This window comes from Theropithecus gelada, chromosome 1 (genome assembly GCF_003255815.1).
Source record: "Theropithecus gelada isolate Dixy chromosome 1, Tgel_1.0, whole genome shotgun sequence".
NCBI lineage: Eukaryota > Metazoa > Chordata > Mammalia > Primates > Cercopithecidae > Theropithecus > Theropithecus gelada.
In genome coordinates, this window is record NC_037668.1 from 109929532 (window position 1) to 109952455 (window position 22924).

A 22924-nucleotide genomic window follows, 5' to 3' on the forward strand; every position below is an offset into this window, starting at 1 on the left:
AGACTGCAGTTGTTGTCACACTTGCTGTAAAGGTCCAGATAGTATATATTTTATGCTTTGCAAGCCATGGTGGTCTCTCTTGCAGATATTTAACTGGTATTGTAGCACTAAAGAAGCCACAGGCAATATACAAACGAATAAACATGATTGTGTTCCAATAAAACTTTATTTACAAAAACAAATGGCATGCCAGGCTTGGCCTGCAGGTTCTATTTTGCCCAATTTGAATATGTAAAGATTGAATAGTGAGAATTAATGGGAAATTTTAACATAATGGCATTTTCATAATAAATATATTCTTCTGGGCTATTTTTAGAAATTAGAAAAAAGTATTACTGCAAACTTGACCTGTGTAATTTTTCATATTAAAGTGGATCATAGATAGAAATAGATGTGTAGATGCCATAGAAGCATTCAAATTTGTACTTCATATTAGTTTTACCACTGCCAAATAATGGTCATTGAAAAGTTACTTAATATAAAGAGCCAAAAAATATCAGTTTGAAATATTTTTGCTTAGCTTCATGATTTAAATACAAAACCTTGAAAGTTACATACTATTAATTCATACACTGTTCATACTTATAGGCTAACAGATTGGTATTAGTTCATGACAAAAGAGATAAAAATATGAAGAAGGTGTTAGAATGACAATACAAATTTTTTTTTGAGAAGTGAATATTTAAGACTTGAGTAATTTGGTTTTTTGTTCATGATTTTTGTTGAAACCTAACAGTAAAATTTTGTAAGCAGACAAAAAGAAAACAGTAGTTTCTATACAGTTATCATTTGCCTCCTTAGTTAAATCTAAAGAATCATCCCCACCCCCTTCCTTTATCTTTTCCCTCATCCAGTCCTGGAAGTTGCTGTACTCAGTACAGAAGGACAGATCCAAGACTTTAAATTTCCTCTGGGCATCAAAGGAGCAGGCAGCTCAATCCAGCTCTCTGCAAATACCGTCAAACAGAACAGCAGGAATGGTAAGATGGAAGTCTTTTAAAAATTGACAGTTTCTGTTGTTGTTCAAAAACCTATTAATTCTAAAATGCATTTGACTCCTTATATAACCAAAAAACGACTTACCATTTTAAAAGCAGATTTAAAACAATGCTTTAGGACTTTATCATTTCATTCCTATTTTATCTTAATTTATTATCATGCATGTTTTTTGTACATCATGTGACTATTTTTAACCTTCCTAGGGCTTGCAAAGTTGGTGTTCATCATTTACCGGAGTCTGGGACAGTTCCTTAGTACAGAAAATGCAACCATTAAACTGGGTGCTGACTTTCTTGGTCGTAATAGCACCATTGCAGTGAATTCTCACGTCATTTCAGTTTCCATCAATAAAGAGTCCAGCCGAGTATACCTGACTGATCCTGTCCTTTTTACCCTGCCACACATTGATGTAAGTTAATGTATGCTAATGAAGTAATGGAAGGTTATAAAAGCAGAAAGAAAGGAAAGCAAAACTGAGGTGCTGGGGATGGGGAGAGAACTGGGGAGATGGGAGGGAGGAAAGACAAGACCTTTCCATTTGAATTTTAAATGTTGGACTAGGTCAGAGACACAAGTTTATTTAAGTCTGTGAACATAAAATTAAATGAGCTTGGTTCAGTGATTATTAGAACTTAAGTGTATTCTTAATGAAAGCTAATTCAGTAATCAACAGGAAAATGTAAATGACTCTAATTTGTTTTCAAATGAAAATTAACCCTTACCTTACTTAGCAGCAGGATAGCTGAGTATTAACTCTTAGGACTCTGCCTTTCTGTGTGGCAAAATTTTTTTCATTAGTTTTACTGATCATGTTTGACACAACTGTTACCAAGTACTGTGTTTTAAAAAAAAAGTTGAGGAGATGTGATTCCTCTGCTGTGCCTTAGAATGCAAGTTGATACTTAAGTAACTACACTGTATTGGAAGATTGTCTACAGAATGTTTGGCTGTTATAGTAAATAGAGTGAATAAATGCCCACAGATAAAAAAGTGGATCTCCAAATAAGCAAAGAAAAATAAATTTGTGTGGTTACAGTACTCATATCTGCTTCAGTTGATTGACTCTTAAGAGCTTTTAGGTACTAACAATATGATTTACATTGTTGCTAGTGTATCTCTTAGAACTAACCAAAAATGGGCCCAAAATAGAACATGGATTTTTAAAACATTTGGTCCTTACAGAATTTTCTCAGAACAAATTTATGGCTCTAATTTTATCAGAAAGGAAAAAAAATGATTCTAATGTACCATCAATACGTAAAATCATAAAATGGAAATTGTAATTGTGTAAAATGGGTCTTGGTAATTTAGAGTACACTTTCGGACTATAAAGCCCCTTTTAAGCTAGGTATCTGCCTCGTATAACATAGTCCACAATTTTGCTGATGAAAAACTTTATAGTCTGAAACATGCAAAGTTTAATCTAAATTACCTTTTACATATATTAAACAATTGCTGTTGCCATCTTAGAGTATAAAATCCTAATTTTATCTTGTCATTTTATTTCCCAGCCTGACAATTATTTCAATGCAAACTGCTCCTTCTGGAACTACTCAGAGAGAACTATGATGGGATATTGGTCTACCCAGGGCTGCAAGCTGGTTGACACTAATAAAACTCGAACAACGTGTTCATGCAGCCACCTAACCAATTTTGCAATTCTCATGGCCCACAGGGAAATTGCAGTAAGTATTTGCACTTCTAATTAGTAGCAGAGAGAAACCTCAGAGATTCAAAAGAGCTTGTATAACAGTCCCGTTCTTTGGGTGCTTATCGTAACTAAAAAGCAAACAAAGTAATGTTGATTTCTAATTGTTTCTACACTGTCCATAAATTTTAAGAAGTCTTGGCACTGTTACTGTTACTTCTCAAAATCATATGCTGTAACTTCGTAGACTTGTAAGTTTTCCTCCTTGGGGCAGGTGCTTGGTAGAGGCAACAGAAGATTTAAATAATGAGCAGCAGTAGGTCATACAAAAGAGACAAAAGGCTCTGGAGTTTAACATGCCCTTCCCATCTTGAATGTTTGAATCTAATTTTACAACTTTTGCTTTAAGTTTCCTAACCACTTTGCACATTGTGCAAAGCTGCGTCTTTTGAAAAGTCAAAATGGCTTCTGGAATATGTCTCAATGTTCTTTCTTGTGATTAAGAGAATGATAGCCAGAAGACAGAAATATTTTAAGAAGCGTAGCATTTCGGTCTCAGATCTGTTGTGTGTGTCAACTCTCAATATGTAAGCATACAAAACCCCAAGGAGAAAATAAAAACTTAAAACTTGGCTTATGTGTTAGTTTGGAAAAATCATTAAAATGTCAATTGTTTTTTAGCATGAATAAGTATTCTTTATTCTGTCATGTAAATAGTCTCCATGTTTATGTAGTTAATTCAGCCATACTTTGAAATCATTAGGCTCTTTTATTGTTTTCTAGGTAAAATCTTCCTCTCTCATAGATCACTTTTTTAAGTATAAAAGGCAGTAACATTGAATGCTATTATACGATTAAAATTTATTTTTGGTATTGAGCCTTTTTTGAACACATATGAATGGTATTCTTCAAAGAGTTCAGTAGTAAAAGATGAACTGTACATGTGAAAGTGGTCTTTCTTCTAGCTGATGTAATGCAGGAATACTAATGTTCCTCATATCTTTTTATTTTCAGTATAAAGATGGAGTTCATGAATTACTTCTTACAGTCATCACCTGGGTGGGAATTGTCATTTCCCTTGTTTGCCTGGCTATCTGCATCTTCACCTTTTGCTTTTTCCGTGGCCTACAGAGCGACCGAAATACTATTCACAAGAACCTTTGTATCAACCTTTTCATTGCTGAATTTATTTTCCTAATAGGCATTGATAAGACAAAATATGCGGTAAGCACCAGTTGAGTTAATTGACCTTAGATCTCTGAAAATTATTTTATTAGGTGTGAGGTGACATATGATACTGATATTAATGTTTGACCTTGTAACTTGATACAATTGATAGGGCAATATTAAAAGACAATTTGTAGTAAATTAAAAGGCTGCCCAATTATTAAGTAATATTATGAATTAATTCATTTTGTATATTAAGAGACAGTCGAATTTTTCTGTGTTTTTGTTAAGACATATAATTTTAATAGAAGAATGCTAGGGATACAGAAATACAAAGATCCTATTTTAAAAATTCTTATTTTGCTTACATAGTCATTCTGACCAATGATCCTTTCTTTGTATTCACGGCAATTTATTCATCATCATGAGTTCTTAATATCAGAAAGAGAACTTAATTAGTTAATGCTTCACCCTATATTCATCTGCACTTAGATAATTTAAGAATGCTCCAGATATGACAGGAAAATAATCCTAGGTAATTAGAGCTAGTATTTTGTCATTAGAGCAAAATTTTAAAATTCCATTATAGAAAAAAATAGAAACAATAGATCTGCAAACAACACTTCTAAAGACTTGTGAAGCAAATAATCTACAAGTGGAATATTCAGATTTCATAACAGATAATTCACAAATTATGAAGTTTTCTTATTTGATATTTAATCTCACTAAAAAATGTTATAGTAATATTCTACCTTGAAACCTAGTACACTTGGCGTTATACTCTGAACATGATAATCTCCAGATTTGGCAGGGTTTTTAGCTTGTTTCCACTTATGAAAAAAATATTTTGAGGAAGCATTAGGTTACTCTGAATAATGTATTTTTGAAATAATAGCGATTTCTCTTAGTGAGTATTTTATAGTTTTGGAGTGGGCTATTTTTATTCATGAGTGTTCTTTGTGTTTTTTGTTCTTTTCCTCTGTAGATTGCATGCCCAATATTTGCAGGACTTCTACACTTTTTCTTTTTGGCGGCTTTTGCTTGGATGTGCCTAGAAGGTGTGCAGCTCTATCTAATGTTAGTTGAAGTTTTTGAAAGTGAATATTCAAGGAAAAAATATTACTATGTTGCTGGTTACTTGTTTCCTGCCACAGTGGTTGGAGTTTCAGCTGCTATTGACTATAAGAGCTATGGAACAGAAAAAGCGTAAGTAATTGCAAGCGACCTGAGTGTTTTTCAAGTGAATAATTTTTTAAAGCCTGTTAGCTGTCAGTGAGGGTCCCTGACAGATTAAAATAGCATCTGAAAGCTTTATTGGTAAGAGAATGGGCATACCGTGCACAAATTACAATCAAGTCTTTTGTAATTTTCTGGGTTCAGAGGATTTGTACTCTGGCAAAGCAGATTCTAAATTATGGACTTTCTTTTTAACACAAAAGATTGACCTGAAACAAATTGAAAAAGTAAATAACTTTTTGGCCTTAGAAAGATATTAAGTAAAAATTCTTCTGAACTTAAAGCATCTGACAGGTTTAACTACTCAGTGTTAAGCTAATGCTTCATTAGCTCTCTTTGTGCAGCCAACCCTCTGCTAACTCTCATTCTGAATTGTGACAGTAGCACATTCCATCCCATATGTTTTACTTTGATAATATTTTATCAGGCAGTTTGAAAGGATTAAAATAAGTCACTGTCTTTCGTTTATAAAAGTATAGATATTTACAGAAAGTGACAGAAGGTAGACATAGTCATGTTTCTAAGGATTTTATTTGCTAGAGGCATGAATTTTCCTTCCAATTCTGTTTATTTTTTTCCTTTGATAAAATTAGTTATATAAAGATTCTTTGGACTAAAGAAAGCTTTTTGACTGTACAGATGATGAAAGACAAATAAAAGAAATTCAGTGGGGATTCCATGTTATATGAAAAATGAACCACTAAGTAAAATCTGTCGTAATAAGTTTATGCATCATTTACTCTAATACTGTGTGAGTTCTGTGCTTTGATTTCCTTTTCTAGTATTTATCCATTCCTAGTGAAGGTGTTACATTTCTGCTATACTGTTTTGCAACAAACATAACATCTGAACAGTTTTTGGGGGGTCTGTTATGTTCCATAGGGTTGAGCACTTTAGCTCTGACAGATCTGAAAGGCAAATTTTGAAAATTATATGTAGGACTTTAAAATGATGAGATAATTTGTAATACTGAGTTTCAAGTCTTTCTTAGAGAAATCTGAAGTCTTAAGGATTCAGTGGTGGAGTGGTGTTTATTGTTTTCCCCATACAAGCACGATTTTGTATGCTTTTATCAAATACGAAACCAGCAGGTCGAAGTAAATAAATTACTATCCTTTGTTAAGTCAAAGCCAACTCAGAATTATTAGAGGTCTTGCACATGATAAATGAATTTTCAAAGGCAAATGTAAAGTTAGTTTTGTTAGGTTTTTAAAATCCTATTTTCCTTGTAATGGTGAGGTTCCATAGAAACTACTAATGCATATTCTATTCTTTTCATAATAGTTGCTGGCTTCATGTTGATAACTACTTTATATGGAGCTTCATTGGACCTGTTACTTTCATTATTCTGGTAAGCAGATTCTGTTTTCCCTTGCTTTTTAGCTTGCTGCTTTAGCAGTGCTATTCAAACAAGGATAATTTGTTTTATTGTTTGTTTATCTATCTATACAAAGATTTACAAATATGCCTGTCTCACAGGATAATAGTATATTTTAAATATTTTTTATATACTTGCTAATTAATATTTCTGAAAATCTTTAAGAAGTACTTTTTCTCATTTCTAGTTTAATAAGCTAAAATATCACATCATAATCTAAAAAATATACTTACATATAGGCCATGTTATAAATATGTCAGGAAAGTGAAAGAACATTACCTTAATTTTTATTATCTTAGTTTCCACATAGTAATTTAATACTTCTAAATGAATGTCCACATCCTCAATTCTTTTTAGTGTATAAAAAGTTGTTTAATCTTGCATTAACAAATGACTATTAAATCAACTTAAAATGTCTTAGAAATAAAATTACTTCTATAAGACTGAAGATACCAAATGAAAATACTAGTTTAAGAAATACTATTTTTAAATGAATTTGATACAAGCTTAGGATAGTGACATTAAGCTATTTTTAAATGTCCAACATTACCCTTAGTCACATTCGAAATATAGTTGAAATAAAGGATTGTAGCTACAGTATCTAGACTTTAGTATTTAAAACTTTCAACCAGGGCTGGGCATGGTGGCTCGCACCTATAATCCCAGTATTTTGGGAGGCTGAGGCGGGAGGATCACTTGAGGCTAGCCTGGGTGACATAGCAAGACCTCCTCTCTACAATATACTTTTAAATTACTTCAGTGTAGAGGCACGTGCCTGTAGTCCCAGCTACTCAGGAGGCAGAGGCAGAAGGATCTTTTGTGCCTAGCAGCACAAGACTGCAGTGAGCTATGATTGCACCACTGCACCCCCGCCTGGGCAACAGAGCGAGACCCTATCTTTAAAAAAAAAAAAAAAAAAAAAAGCTCAGTTGTAGCAGTATGGTGATAGAAATGGTGTTATTAACTCTGAAAAGGAAACATAAATACTTCCTATTTTAAGGAGTTTTTCTTTTTTTTTTTTTTCCCAGAAACGTAACACAAATGAGCTCCTTTGGATCTTTTCGTGGTTAAGCAGTGTTTCATAAAATTGAGAAAAACTTTCAGTAGTTGAAGGAAACGTAAAACTACTTCAAGTGTGTATTTGTCATTAAATTAATTATTTTGCACAAATACATAGTGAAGTGAAAATTTGAGATGAATACCTGTATGAATTAAACCAGTAAAACATTCTCAAGTATTCCTCGGAAAGCTGATTTCTCATCAGAATTATTAAATCTGATGATTACCCAAGTTTTTATTCTTGGTGTTCATATGTTAACACAGCCTAAGCCTATCTAGAGTTAAATGGCTGACATGAAGAGGCATGATCCTTGAAGACATAACCTTTCATTTTCCCCTAAGACCTTCGTCAAAGACATATGTTGAAAAATATAAAGACTGCTTTAGGGATGTTTGGCCTATGAGGCTATCGTGTGTTTACTTCTTTTATACTGTAGTTTTATTTATTTGATATCTGTGAAGATAAGTACTGACTTTAGATCATTAAAAAACATTTCACTTAGCAAAATACTCAGCTTTTAGTAAGAAAAAAGGTTAAGGACATTTTATTATGTTGTTCATTTATAGTAGAGCACACTATTGCTTTGTAAGTCTTGTCATTATTTTCCTCTACCAAATCCTTCAGGTTGAGATGTGAAGGGCCTTTTCAAGAGCATTCTCAACTTAAAAACAAACAAAAACCCCAGTAGTTAGCAATCCCAGTACAGTTCTTGTTGGAATTCTCCTGCAGTTGTTTTGCTGTCTAATTTTCCCAACAGAGAGCGATTAAGAGTGGTATAGGAATACAAAACAGCGTCTTGCAAAAGAGTATCTAACTTAAATTGAGATATGATATGATTATACAGTGTGTGTGGGGAATATATATATATATATATATGTGTGTGTCTCCCCCTCGTGATGATAAGGTATTTAAAACTCAATTCTCGTACAAATCTTAATATAGATTGTATTGTATACTGTCCTTTTAAGGAATATTCTCGTAACAAAAAATACCTATTGCTGTTCCTAGAAAGTATAGCTTTGCATTTTCAATTTTTCTGAATTGAAACTGTTTCACTTAGTTGTATTAAATAGGTGTACATTCTAAATAATAATCTATGAAGAAAAATAATATGCTAAGGAAAATAAAACTTCCTACTTCTGCATTTCTATAGAATATCTTGCCTACAGGCACCAGAGTAGTTATATCTATGAGAAAAGTGCTGGTAAGTAATGAGCAGTGGGAAGCCATTAGTATGCCTGAAATGGTTTAATGAAAGCTTGGATCATGACACGTCAGGAGCTGTTCTTATCATTTGGACAGCTCCATCTGCATCGTTAATAATTAATTCAGTTCAGTAAGAGTTCAGCTCACACACTCATTTAGAAGTCTTCTTCAGAGAACACCTCTCTGGCTGCTAGTCCCAGGGAGAAATAGGTTTCTGCTTGGCTAACAGCAAAGATCTGGTGATACAAGTATAGCTTTAGAGCTGCATTTGCCAGGTAGCAAAAGCTCCAGGGAGGACAAAAAGGGTCAGAACATGTGCAGTTCAGCTAGGTTACTTCAGAGTGATGTTTCTGTTCTTCTGTCTTATCATATCCATGTCAGCACTGCAAGCTGTGGAATGAATTTTAAGCTGCTAAGCTCAGACAGATGTGATTCAATTGAGCAGGTTGATGACCATAAAACAAACTGTGCACTCCTATAATCTGTGGTACCTTTTTCTTTTTTTAAACTTCTTTGTATTTTTATGTGCATCAATATGGCTGATGTTTAGCTGTGCTATATCATTAAGCAGTGTTAAATTTTATCAGCAAATTGTAAGATTATTATAAATAATAATTTATGAAATTATTATTTGGGGATAGGTAAAAGAATGATCTTTGTCAGTGGGAGAGAAAAAAATGTCCCAGTTTGATGACTTACTCATTTTGACTGAATAAGGGATTTTTTTTTCTCAATTTGCTCTCACTCAACAGAGATGTCTCTTAAGAGATAGTCATCTGTTTACCTGTACACACACACCTGCCCACACACAAGACACACACACACACACGCCAGAGCTAAGCTAAAATCTGGTTAATTCTTGAATGAGTTGTTTCATCTCCAGAATTAATTATTAGCATGGACATTTAGCCTGGTGGGTTGTCGTACATATGTACCACAAACCTAATAGCCTATACTTACTAGTAGTGGCTTCTTTGTGGATAATTGAGTAACTGCATGTACTTACCAAGTTTAAACAAATGTTTGTGTGCGCAGCTGTAACTCCACCTTTTTCCTTTCTCACTGATGCATGGAGCCTTTCAACCTATGCCAAAATACTGTGTTTAAACTTTGTACTATTTACACTGAAAAGAAAAAACAAAGAGCAAGAGGGTCAAGAGTGGCTGCATTGGAATTCAAGGGAGAAGAACAGCAATTGGATGGTAGAGACATTGTTCTCTCCCTCCCTCCTTGCCTGCCTTCCATTGAGAAATAGGGGAAATACCATGTTTGACTATTGTGATTGATTTTGTAAATGTATATCAATGGCAGAAAAATAAATTGAGCAAAAGTAAAAGTAAGAAGGAGAAAGAAATCACTTCTTATAACCAGTGGGAGCTGGGTGTGGGGAAGCACAGAAGTATATGGCTGGGAAGAGAAAAATGCAAGGAAGAAAGGAATTCAGATTTGCAGCCAGTAGTTTATTTGAAACCTACCTTTTTTGTCTTAAAATGACTATAGATTTTTATCAAAGATGTGTTTATTTGCCCCTCTACCTCTTATTCTCATTTCCACAGTTGTATTTTAAGAAAACGAGAAAGAAGTAAGAAAAGGGAAAAAATTTTTGAAATAGTTTTCCCTGCAAAATTTTATTTATCAGAATGTATTGTCTCCTGAAAGGCAGTGACAATATGTATTCTGTCAAACTAAAATTTAGCATTACTTTTTTTTAACATTGGAGAAAATAAGATAACTGTAAAACCACATTTTTAAAAATGTACCTATGCTTCAGTATATATTCTATTTAATTCCAGAAGATATTTTTTTGTCATATATGTTGGTGGTAGCATAAATCGTTGAGCCATCTAAATGATATAAAAGTTTTTGTATTTCTCTAATAAGACTAGTAATACATATTGAATTTTTTTTATTGAGTTGGGAAAAAGAAAAATCTTATTTAGCGTTTTTTGCCATCTTATATTATGGTTTACAATATGTCATATGCTTTATTTCATAATTTGTCTTGAAACGATGGTATTTTGTCCTCTTCCACGTACCATTGCCTCATTATTTGTATGCCTTTAAGTCGTGTTTCAGAGGCTAAGTTAGTGTTGGGTTTAACTATAAATTTCTTTACATCTAGATGTGAGTGCATTAGCTAAAAGTTTTATTTTCAGTTTCTTCAAGTTGGAGAATTCAGACACTTGTAATTTGAGTGCAAAAATCCCTCAGTGATGATTATTTTTCCAATGCTTTTAGTTGTTTTTAAAGAAACTCACTTTCAAGTCTTCTAAAACATTCCATTTTAAGTATGTTAGAAACAGCTTTTAAAAATTTCATTCTTATATTTGCACTTGGATTCATGAGCTTATGTGTGATATTTAGCTATGTAAAAGTATAAATGACATAAACAGGTTTGGAAAAAATAAACTGTTATTAAGCATGCAACTTGACTAGTGGGAGTAGAAGTGTGGGTGTTTTGGCCAGTTGCTGATTGTGGGATGGTAGTGTTTTACAAAGGAAATGGAGAATTGGTTAATTCTGGCAAATCCATCAGGCAGAAGTCATTTGATGAGCATACCTATTATGTAAATAACATAAATAGGATTTCTTTGAGGCAGTATTTTATATGTTAATTTATTTATCTTCAATTCATTCATCTCTGAATGATTTTTAAGTTGGATTACTTTTTATAGAAATGGAACCTTTTAAATATAGACTTAGTATATCTTTGTTAGGAGACTTCTAATCTTTTCACCCAGAATAAATTGGTTAATTTTATATGGGAAGTCTGTGGGCTGTAGAGTCCAGACCACAGTATATTGAATCCCAGCACTGACAATATAGTAGCTAAGAAGTCTTTGGAAAGATACATCTCAATTATTTCTAAAATGAGTATACAAGTACTGCCTGCTGCCACTGGATATAGGATTGTAGCTGTATTTTTCCTCTGTAATTTTCTTTATTTTCTGAATTTGCATTGTGAATGTATTGTATGTGTAACTAGAAAGACACATTAAACACATGTAATGTAAAAACCTCAGTTAAGTGAGGGGAGCAAAAGAGGAGAAATGTATTGAACAGTCTGTTTTTAAAGGATTAATTGAGATAAGTTTTGTATGGCATATTCACCTTGGTTAGTATTATTAACTAGGAAAAATGACTTTATCATACTTAAGCCTTAATTGTATTTTTATATTGGTAGATTTCATTTTAGTATGTCAGTTTTACTGGAAAGTTGTCCCTGATTTTTGCCATTGAAAAATATTTCTTCTGAGTTGACTTCCAAGATTTTATCATTTTCTACTCTTCTTTTTGCAATATAATACTTTATATGTTCACATTTTTCCACATTCACATTTTTTAGTTTCCTTATAAATTTTATACATTGTAGTGAATAATGAATAACTTTCTTTCCAGAATGTTTAGTACTACTACTATTTTGTTCCCAAAGGGATAACTAATATGCTTAGAAAATTATGAACACCAAATTATGGTCCTATACACTTCAGGAAATTGTTTAAGAAGAGGAAGGAAAAAAACCCTTATGTTCAGAAGTTTGGGATAAAAGAAAGCAAATTGTTCTTATTAGGCCATTCAAAAACAAAGATCAGAAACAAAGGGAGAACGATTTAAAGGATTTAAATTGTGAATCTGCAAAGCAGCCATCTTACCTATTATAGTCAGTTTATTTGTTTACTTGGGTTTTGGTTACTTTTTTTTTTTTTTACAACGTTTATAGGGTTTTTGTTTTTAACCATTCTTGAATTTTACTAGTTAAAGCTAGTGTTGCATAAAATTAAAACAAACAAAAAAAAAACCTCTTGATTTTTGCCTTAAAAAAAAATTAGAGATACACTTTACCATGATTCTTTAAAACCCTAATCAGATATTTACTACTATACTACCAGAAGGATCTCTCTAATTTCTCAAAGGCAGAAATTGTGTCTTACTCATTCACAATACAATAAGCACATCCTTTTATGGAACAAGAATGAAATGTATCATATTGTAACATATCCAAAAAATTCAAGCATTTATTTATATTGTGACCAACTAGAATATTATGGAAGATAAAGCCAGATAATGTTTCTACAATTGTATTTACTTTCTCTCTAGATGTATTTTAAGAAATTAAAAAAAAATTTTTTTTTAAACAAACTGTTTTTGCCCTTAAGTAATTAACATCAAAGGACAGAATGTTACCTGCCAACACTTGTAAAGTTTTGCCCAATTACCTCATTTTATCCCTTAAGAAGGAATTCTCCATCTAAGAGAAATCATAGGGCGCGGTGGACAAAATAACTTGATAGATACATAGCCTACATTAAAGCTTTTCTTAACACTGCTTGTAAACTCATCATGGGGAAGGACTTGGAAATTTTTATTTATTGCCCTTTATCACTTTTCCTAATTATAAAATCAGAAGTAGTGAATGATGAATAGTGTTACCATTTGATCATGTGATATTGTGACTCAGTAAAAATGATCATGTTACTGTAACACAGTTATGCTGATTATCTGCAACAAGGATTTAAATTCATCCTTACCTATAATAGGTGAAATGGGTCCTTTTCTGAATATACTATTTCTGGTATTAAATCATATAAAGCTCACAAAATAACTTTTTTTTTTCCTTTTAAAAAGTAATCTAAAAATAAAATGGCAAAAAAAAAAATCCAGGAACAATGTAATTTAGTTCTATTTTTGGAGCATAAAAATGGAACTGCCTCCTCCTCTTCTTCCAACATTCTTCCAGATGTCTGTAGAAACAAATGCAAATTACCAACCTTTGTCTCTTAGTCAAAACACAGCTCCTCTTCCTCTGAGCAAGCTCAGGTTGACCTCTTGGAATCCACTCACTTTCCTTCTTGTCAGATTACATCTTCCTCATTTTGCTTTTGTTTGCACCTAGATTCTTTGCATAGCTGAATGTTTAGAAGGACTCAAAACAGCCTTTTGTCAGAATGTATCTACTTCCTTACACTACAGAGACATAGAAAAAAAGGACTGATGGCTTTTAACAGTTAAATGGCAAAACATACCTATATAAACTTTATCTTACTTTATTATAACAAACATTTATCATATGTTATTTCATTTGGTCCCCACAATTGCCTTATGAATAGATCAGACAGATGTGATTGTCCTCATTTAATCAGTCAAAATCAAGAGCTAGACTCACAACCAAGACTTATGGTTCCAAACCCAGCAATTTTGTAGATTACATGATGTACATGATGTAAATACTCCTTCTAAGGAATTCATTTTAGTGTTTCCATCAGATGGCTTTTAGGCCCTGGAGTACATCTAGCTAAAGAAACTAATTTAGGTTTTCTAATTTATTTAATCATTACCATATAATACTGACTTAATGAGGTTCAATTTGATGTCAAATGATCTATTAAAGAATTGATCATACATAGCCAGAGTATTTTTTAGTAGACTCAACTTGATCATTGCATACATAAAAAAATTGTATCAGTATCTGCCATATAAACATGGATTGATACATTTGCAAGAACTATTCATTTTTCAGCTGTTTGTTCATTGTGGTCTAATTCTTTGTTTGTTACAACAGCTAAATATTGTCTTCCTGGTGATCACATTATGCAAAATGGTGAAGCATTCAAACACTTTGAAACCAGATTCTAGCAGGTTGGAAAACATTAAGTAAGTATTTTGTATTTTAATTTTAATACTTGGCAAACTAAGTAAAAGATACTCTCCACAGGGAACACAGGGATTTCTACCTTCTGTCAACTGTAGAAATTATTCAAAATGAAGTTTTACTGCCCTCAAGTTGAATCTGTGTTACTGTATCACCAACACTGGTCAAAGATTAGATAATAAAATTGCTGTCTTGATCTAGAACCATAAATTGTTTCAGTGGCTTCCTGGAAATTCCGTATCATTGTAGCAATTTCATTTGAATTTAAAATGCAGTTCAAAATGATTTTCCTATTTGCATGGCTGATATGATTATATTAACTTTGTTTTGTTAAATGACTTTTTGCTTTAAGGATTCTGAGCAGTTTCCACTCCTAATCCTGTTTTCCTAAGAGAATTTACTCTATTACTATTGTTAACTTGAAGATTATCTGTTGTTTTCATGCTAATTAAACAAATATTTACTCTATCTTAATGTTGAATAAAAGCTGCAATAGTCTGTCAATGGAGAAAATGCTATCTAATTAACAAAAAATGATAGCTGTTGTTCATTAAATCATCTTATGGAAACATTTTCAGAGTTACCTTTAAAATATCTGAGCCTTTTAATTTAGAACTTGAGAAGGTATTATTCAAGTTGGTTATAATGTGATTGTAAAAAATACTATTTTTAGTGTCAAAAATGGCAGATCTATAGTAAGGGTAAAAATTTTTTTTTTATTTAGATGTTTTAGATAGGTTAGTGCCAACTTCATTGCATGTTGCATGGTAAGAGAGAGAGCTAATCTTTAGCATCTCTCTCTTTTCTTCCTTTTCCTCTTTCTGTCTTCTCATCTACACCAGTAATTACCGTGTTTGTGATGGCTACTATAATACGGACTTACCTGGGTAAGGTAGAACCCTACATTAACAAATTTATAGCATGATTTATGTTTTTTACAAATCCGTCAATATCATGAACTGCCCTTAACTTTTATAATTATTTTGAAATATCTAGTTTGCTATAGTATTTTAAAACTATAATATGCCTTTATTTTTTAATTGCTTGCCTCTGCATTTTGACTTTCTTAATTTTGACTAATTTATAAAATATATAAATGCTTTCTTATTACTTTCTATTTTAATTCTGTCTAATAATTTTGTTTCTCTTTTCTGCTTATAATGCTTTCTAGCTATGAAGATAATAAGCCATTTATCAAGTAAGATCATTAGTTAGACATGGAATGCACTGACTTTAAATCCTTCTCATTCCGTCCTATTTCCTACAGTTCTTTTCTTCTTAAGCTATTCATGATGAAATCTCTCCAAAATTATTTTATTTTGAAGTTGTTCTCATGTTTTTGTCCCATTTCAGCTAGGCTTCTTCATGCTTTAGTTATAAAACCTTAGGTTCACCTAAGACTAGTTTATTAGAATCTGAAGTTTAGGTGTTAAGTGATTATCTGCCATTTAACCTTTCTGTATGTGTCACATTATTCAGCGTCATGTGAGTACACCAAAGGAATAAAAATACAGAAGTAAATTAATTAAGCACTCCTTAATTTCTTTTATGAAAATGCACATAAAAGACAAAGTCATAGGGGATATATTACACCTTGTATTTTAATATAGTTTTGATACTTTGTTTATTCGGGAATAAGAAAAGGTCATACCTGCTGTTGCTGTTTTCACTGGAGGCTGCAGTACTAAATGCTATTGTTCTTTCTTAATCAGTGAAAGGTTAAAGCCAAAATGCTGTTGAATTTGAATGTGAACATAGAGAAAGTCAACTGCCACTACTGATATGTTAACATTTAAGCGTGATGCGTGTTTTTTGCTCATTGAACGTGTTAAAAAAGTTCACTTTATTTTTCCAGGTCTTGGGTGCTTGGCGCTTTTGCTCTTCTGTGTCTTCTTGGCCTCACCTGGTCATTTGGGTTGCTTTTTATTAACGAGGAGACTATTGTGATGGCATATCTCTTCACCATATTTAATGCTTTCCAGGGAGTGTTCATTTTCATCTTTCACTGTGCTCTCCAAAAGAAAGTAAGTAATTGAAAACACCTAGGGGCTCAGATTACTCATTCTTTGATTTGAGTATAATAGATACAGTAAAGAATATTTTAAGTCACATCTGGCATATTGTTAAAGAGCATCATATTTTTAATTATAAGTTAATTTTAATACCTGTCTGAAAATTTAGGTTCATCTATAAAATAATACCAGTCATCTTTTGTATCTCAGTTCGGGAATGTTACAAACTAGATACTTAGGTTAAGATCTCTTCCTTGCTTGTAGGGTCTATAAAATGCTAGGTACAAAGGGTATACAAGGTAAAATAAAAGGTTAAATAAAACTCATTCTTTGTTTGCTAAAGGCATTGCAGTGGCTCACACTGAAGTTGAGTAAAGGATAAATGATGTTAATTTTTAAAGCACCAGACATACAAAAAATTAATGTTAACTTTTGAGTAATTTTGAAGGATCTAAAAATCAATAATTACTACCTTACGTCATACTGTTTTGTCCTGATTTTATGTTAAGTGGAGTCAGCAAAAATGATTCAAAACTTACAGATGAAAAGCTTTAATCTGTAGCAAGAAGGTGTAAACCTAAGGGAATTGCTTAGGTGCTATTTAAGTATAAAATTTCCATACCTTTCACTAGGTATCATCCTTTTTCTGACTTCATATCTAATGTAGTCGTTTTATTCTGTTATTACTAGTTGGTCACTAAATTGAACAGAGAAATAGAATTGTGAAAGTGAAAACTATTATGTTTTCAGTCCTGACAAGATGATAGTGTTGTTACTTCCATCAGTTTTGAATAAGCTATAATTTTGAGATAATGACAGTGGAATGTGCAATACTGACAGATAATGTACATTCACAGCAATATAGGCATTAGGCAAAACCAACACTGGAAGGTATTATTTGGATAAAATACCATTTTGATTGCCATTGTCTTGGTTATGCAGCATTTCATAGCAGTTAACACCCATTAAATGTGTTGAAATTTTTTGTGAGGTATGATGTGTTATTTAATAACAATGAACTTTAACTTATAAACATTGTACAGGGGTAACATTAGTAATTACTTTGGCTTTTATATATTTCCTACATAAGTGAGCATTTTATATACAGGCATATTATTGTATTTTCATAATTTTTGTGCTGTTGTGCCAAGCATCTTTGACACAAAGCATAGACATAGCAGAAAACGAGTGAGGTAGTCATTATTTCTTCATATATGAGAAAAAGAAGTATAACTTAGTCTCGGATACATCCACTTGGGTGCACCAGGATGAGTTGTTAAGAATATGATATAAAATGGTTAAGTTAAAATCATGGTTATAACTGCTTGAATGAGCATATTTAGGCCAAGAAAATGCTTTGAAGCCTCAACCACTTTGTTATTTGTTCTAATAGGTTAATTAAATAAAGCTAAAAAGATGAAAATGCAAGTGCACTTAGATTTAAATGCCGTCTACTGATTTCTAATTTTCTAATTTTGCAAGCAGTAAGTGTCAAAGTCATGGTCTTTACAGGCAGTTACTGCACATAAACTTCTGAGTTGAGGGAAAGCCTTTGAGTGTTTCTGTAACCTATTAGAAAAAATGTTTTCTTACGCAGTTTCTTCTTGTCTGTCTTGTAATTTCACAGTCTGGCTCTAACCCACAAGAAAACATGTATATGCCAGTATAGCTGCAATAGTCCAACAGCACCCTCTCCCTCTTTACTTAATTCTGTAACACTGCTTTAGATGGGGCCCTATTATTTAACAGTTGTTCGGACTTCACTTTTTAAAGTTTAGTTGAAACTTTTTTTAGACCTAACAACTTTTTTTTTGCATTCATATATTCAAGCTTCAGGGGAAAAGGGGAAATTACATGGGTAACTCATTAACGTGAATGGAAATTGCATAAATAGTTCCCTTGTGTGCTAATGAAGTGAATAGACATCTTAAACTCTCTACACTAAAAGTTAAAGCTCGACACATCAGAAAATGAAGAAAATGTTCTGTCCTAATTAGTGGCAAATGTATCAAAGTACTTGTTTTCTTTATTCTTGTGCCAAAGTAGTCTTGTCATTATAAAGAGGTTACCCGCAAAACTATGCAAAAGAGGTTTCTGTGTTGACCTACCTAAGAGGACATGAAGCATATAAAACTTCAACAACTGAATTACAGAGTGGTTAAATGTAATTAAGCAAGGAAAATGCTAAACTTTTTGTCCCGTTTTTTTAGCATAAAATAAAAAATTGGAGTTACTAAGTATAAGAGAATAAAACTATAAATATATTGCTATTATTTAATAACTAACATTTATATTATAACAGGATATAGAGTATTTCTTCATGTTGTATCACATTTTAAAGATTCTACTAGCCAGTCTAGTGGACAGAGATATTTTTCTGATTACTATTTCAGTAATTTTAATTGAACTTGATTTTGCAAGTTCAATTTATTTTCTCCACGGATAAGTCTTAGTGGAACTTTTAATTCTTTTCGGTTGTCTTCACTGTTCATTTAATTAGAGAGAAGCAAGTATGTTCATATTAATCCCTTGGTCTCGTGATTATTCAATGCAGGTACGAAAAGAATATGGCAAGTGCTTCAGACATTCATACTGCTGTGGAGGCCTCCCAACTGAGAGTCCCCACAGTTCAGTGAAGGCATCAACCACCAGAACCAGTGCTCGGTATTCCTCTGGCACACAGGTAACAAAGAGTTTGACAGCATCTTTAATTAACCGTATTTATAGAAAGCCTACTGAGACATGTTCTGTTCAGATGCACTAATTGTCTCCTCATTATAATGATCTAGATAGCAAATACTTGCTTTTTTAGTATTTTGGTTTTAATGTCTTCTTAAACATTTCTTCAGTGTTTCTTTATATGTGAACATCCTTTTTTATGGAGAGTTACTTAAGAAGTATATCATAATCGTCTTGTAGCCTAAGGCCATATAGCACAATGCTCATAGAAGGCACTCAATAAACGTATATTGAATAATCAGTGATCTCCACTTTTTTAAAAAAAGACAATAAAATAACATGTTTTTAAGAGTGGAGGATTAAATATCCCTTAGTTGCTTAGTAAATAAACAATAGACATTGTTAGTTTTAGACCAGAAACAACACACATTCTTTAAAAGACCACCAGATAATCCTACATAGGTTGTTTAGGGTAAATCTCTGTATGTCTTTAATAAGGTAAGCTTGGGGAAACTAACAAAACACGTTTGTCTCGCTGTTTTGTATTAATAGAGTCGTATAAGAAGAATGTGGAATGATACTGTGAGAAAACAATCTGAATCTTCTTTTATCTCAGGTGACATCAATAGCACTTCAACACTTAATCAAGGTCAGTTATCAGGAAAATTTGAATTATTACCATTTATTAAAGTACATATAAATTCCTTTTATTCAATAATATAATGCAAGAAATATAATTTTAAACTGCATTAACAGGATGCGACTTGAAGGTAATTATTGAAAATATACCTTACCACAGATTAAAAATATTATCCTAGGGAGTACAGATTTATTCTTTCTGACCAAGACATTTATGAAGGTTTTCTTCATAAAACATTAATAAAATTAGAATAATTACTATTCACATGAAACAGTACCATGGAAATTATGTTTTTAATCTTTCTTTCAAAAAGTGAAAAATAAATGCTAAAATCATTTGTAGAAATCTTCATAAATAAAAACACATGAAAGTTTATAAGCAACTTTTTCTATATCGTTTGATGTGTCTACAGTGGCAGCTTTAAATTCATCAGTCAATACAGTTCTTAAAATATGCTAGGAAATGAAGTAATTTAGAAAAGAGTATATGCACACACATGTATTCTTGAATAAAAGCTTAATACATTCCAATTTAGTATGAAAAATTATATGGTATTGTATATATCCTTGGAAGGATAATTTAATCACGCTATTTTCAGTTTGATATGTACTGATTTGTAATACAGGTTAGAATTTATTACAATGAAATATAATGACATTTTAAACTGTTGACATTGTTCTAGTGAGATTCTCATTTAAAATGAAAAAAAGGTGTATGTGTGGTAGCGATACTAACCTGAATTTTAAGATATTTTTATCCAAATTACATTAGCTATGCAAAACATAATCAGTAAGTATTTAAAAGTTTGTAATTTGTCAGTTAGAATGAAAGACATGTGCATTTCTTCTGTTGCTTTGGTATTTTACTTCGTTCTGTTGGCTATCAAAAAGTAAATGCATTATTCAATGATTCATTTTTGAAACCTGGCAAATAATATTACATAATGAAAATTCTTGTTATGTAGAATTTGTGAATGACCTAATAGTTCATTGTATAGTCTTTTTTTTCTCAGCATGTGTGCTTTTGCATTTACTAAGAGCAGCTTTTTGCAGTGTGTCATACTTTCCACCTGTTTGTGAAAGTTGTTTTTCCTCCTGCTCGTATCAAAGTTGGTATTAACACAGATGTTTTCATGAGAGATAATCCCACACCTGTAAATTCTGAAAGTTTGAGATTCCCTCTTCTGGGCCTCAGTGGTTATGTTTTTAATATTAAGCAGTAACATCTTGAAACATAATGTTGATTTCTATGCATTTAATTGCCATTTTTGTTTAACAGTGCTTTTGTATAAATTAGTAAATGTCATCCTCAGCAGGTGTTTACTTGGGGGATTTAGAAAGCACCTGTGAATTACTGGAATTTAACTTCCCTCTCCCTTCTCTCCTGCAAATTAGTAGTTCAAATACAGTCAGAATATTTCAACAGATTTTCCATTGCCAACTTGTCCACTACCCTTGATGAATAAAAAAAAATACTTTACTACCACTGTAACGCTAAAATAAGAGACTGATGTACTTTTTTCTGTGTTTTGTTGTTGTTGTTTTTTTTTACTTTAGGAATGACTGGCAATTACCTACTAACAAACCCTCTTCTTCGACCCCACGGCACTAACAACCCCTATAACACATTGCTCGCTGAAACAGTTGTATGTAATGCCCCTTCAGCTCCTGTATTTAACTCACCAGGTGTGCTTTACTTACAAATAAAACTACCTTTCTTTGCTGCTAAACAGAGCTATGATCTTTGCCCTGTTTCTAAAATATTCAAGTTGCCATATATTTATTATTACATTCTTAATTTATCAATTAAAAAAAATTACGATATTGCCTATGCCAGGCTTCTAAAACTGCACTATATTATAGTAAAAGCTCAGTCATGATAGTATTTACAATAATTATCCATGTTTTTAACACAGGTGGCATAAATCTTAATATATTATTACAGGACTGACATCACATGGTCTGAGAGCCCATCTTCAAGATTTATATCATTTAGAGGTATCCTATCTATATAATATACTGTTCAGTTAATTCTAAAGCTTGCTGACAAAATTTGCTTCTGGAATGAATTAGCTAATGAAGATAATTTGGATGCCTAGCTATAGAAAACCACATTCAGCTTATCAATATATCCAAACTATAGTATAGTGCAGCTTTATGTAGTTTTCTTTTTTCTTAAGAAAAAATTCAGAATAAAGTTAATATTAGTCAGCTTATACCTATAGTTTTTAATTGGGGGAGGGGGAAAGATTGTCACTAACCCATCTTATATTACTATGTTGTTTAATAGCTTATTTTAAATAAAAGCATATATATGTTTAATATTAACAATTTTCAAGATTTTGGTAAGGTTTTCACATAATTACTGCTAGCATATAATCTTTATTTGTGATGAATATTTGCCACTAAATTAAACACAGAACTTCGTTTCCATTTTTTTCTTAAAATTATTTTTTAATGTAACTGCAGCTTCTCTTTTCATTCTCTTGTTTTTTTTTTTACTTTCCTTATGCTTTCCTCTAGCAACCTACAGAGAGACAAGTATGGGAGTAAAACTTAACTTTGCCTATCAAATGTAAATTTTTTCAGCATGATTTTTAACGGGCACAATTAAAACATAACTAGCAGTCATGAAGTAGACTCAGCGGGCAAGTGGTTCACAATTTGCAACTAAAATGTTACCAAATTCAAACAGTACATCCATCTGTACTGCCTTTTGTCAGTAATGGAGGTCTGTAGCAAATGCTGTCCATACTTAAGTATACGCAATGCTGAAATAATTTGCTCTATAAAGCCTGAAGTACTGTCAACCAAAATGCTTAATAATTGATTTATCATTTCTGCATTCCCACAGTAATCTTGCTACAGGCTGTGGAAAATCTTCAAGTGAATTACCTGAACTTGGGCAGAAAAAGATACCTCTTCAAAACCAGTCAAAGATGGCTTAAATCTGCAGTATATCATAGAAAAGACCTTTTGGATTATATCCAGTATATAGTGTTATATTTACCAAGCAATGATAAAACAAAAGAAAATCTTTGAAAACAGTGAACCTCTACAGAGGAAACAAATGCTAGCAAGTGAGCCATGTGTCACTCATACCTTTAAGTGCCAAATGTTTTTTTAAATAATCTTACGAAGATTATAGCACATAACATGAATTCATGAAGCTAAAGAATTGTGTCTACCAAGTTAAAGGAAGCCTTACAAATAACTATCACAATTTCATTTTGTTGCACATGGAACGTGA

The 22924-nt window shown here is 32.1% G+C and overlaps 1 protein-coding gene across 5 annotated transcripts in view; it reads left to right on the forward strand.

The window, feature by feature from the left end:
- Positions 1–22924, forward strand: part of ADGRL2 (adhesion G protein-coupled receptor L2) — a 195553-nt gene that overhangs the window by 169401 nt on the left and 3228 nt on the right. For 2 of the 5 annotated variants that reach the window (XM_025393330.1, XM_025393340.1), the window contains exons 10-19: positions 855–980; positions 1203–1408; positions 2511–2684; positions 3662–3871; positions 4800–5020; positions 6335–6401; positions 14255–14346; positions 16200–16368; positions 18911–19039; positions 19588–19684. In XM_025393330.1, coding sequence (XP_025249115.1) covers positions 855–980; positions 1203–1408; positions 2511–2684; positions 3662–3871; positions 4800–5020; positions 6335–6401; positions 14255–14346; positions 16200–16368; positions 18911–19039; positions 19588–19684 — 1491 coding nt within the window. Of the gene's footprint in view, positions 1–854; positions 981–1202; positions 1409–2510; positions 2685–3661; positions 3872–4799; positions 5021–6334; positions 6402–14254; positions 14347–16199; positions 16369–18910; positions 19040–19587; positions 19685–21231; positions 21361–21619; positions 21673–22924 lie in introns of all 5 variants that reach the window. The other 3 variants (XM_025393350.1, XM_025393319.1, XM_025393359.1) reach the window with 3 other exon arrangements.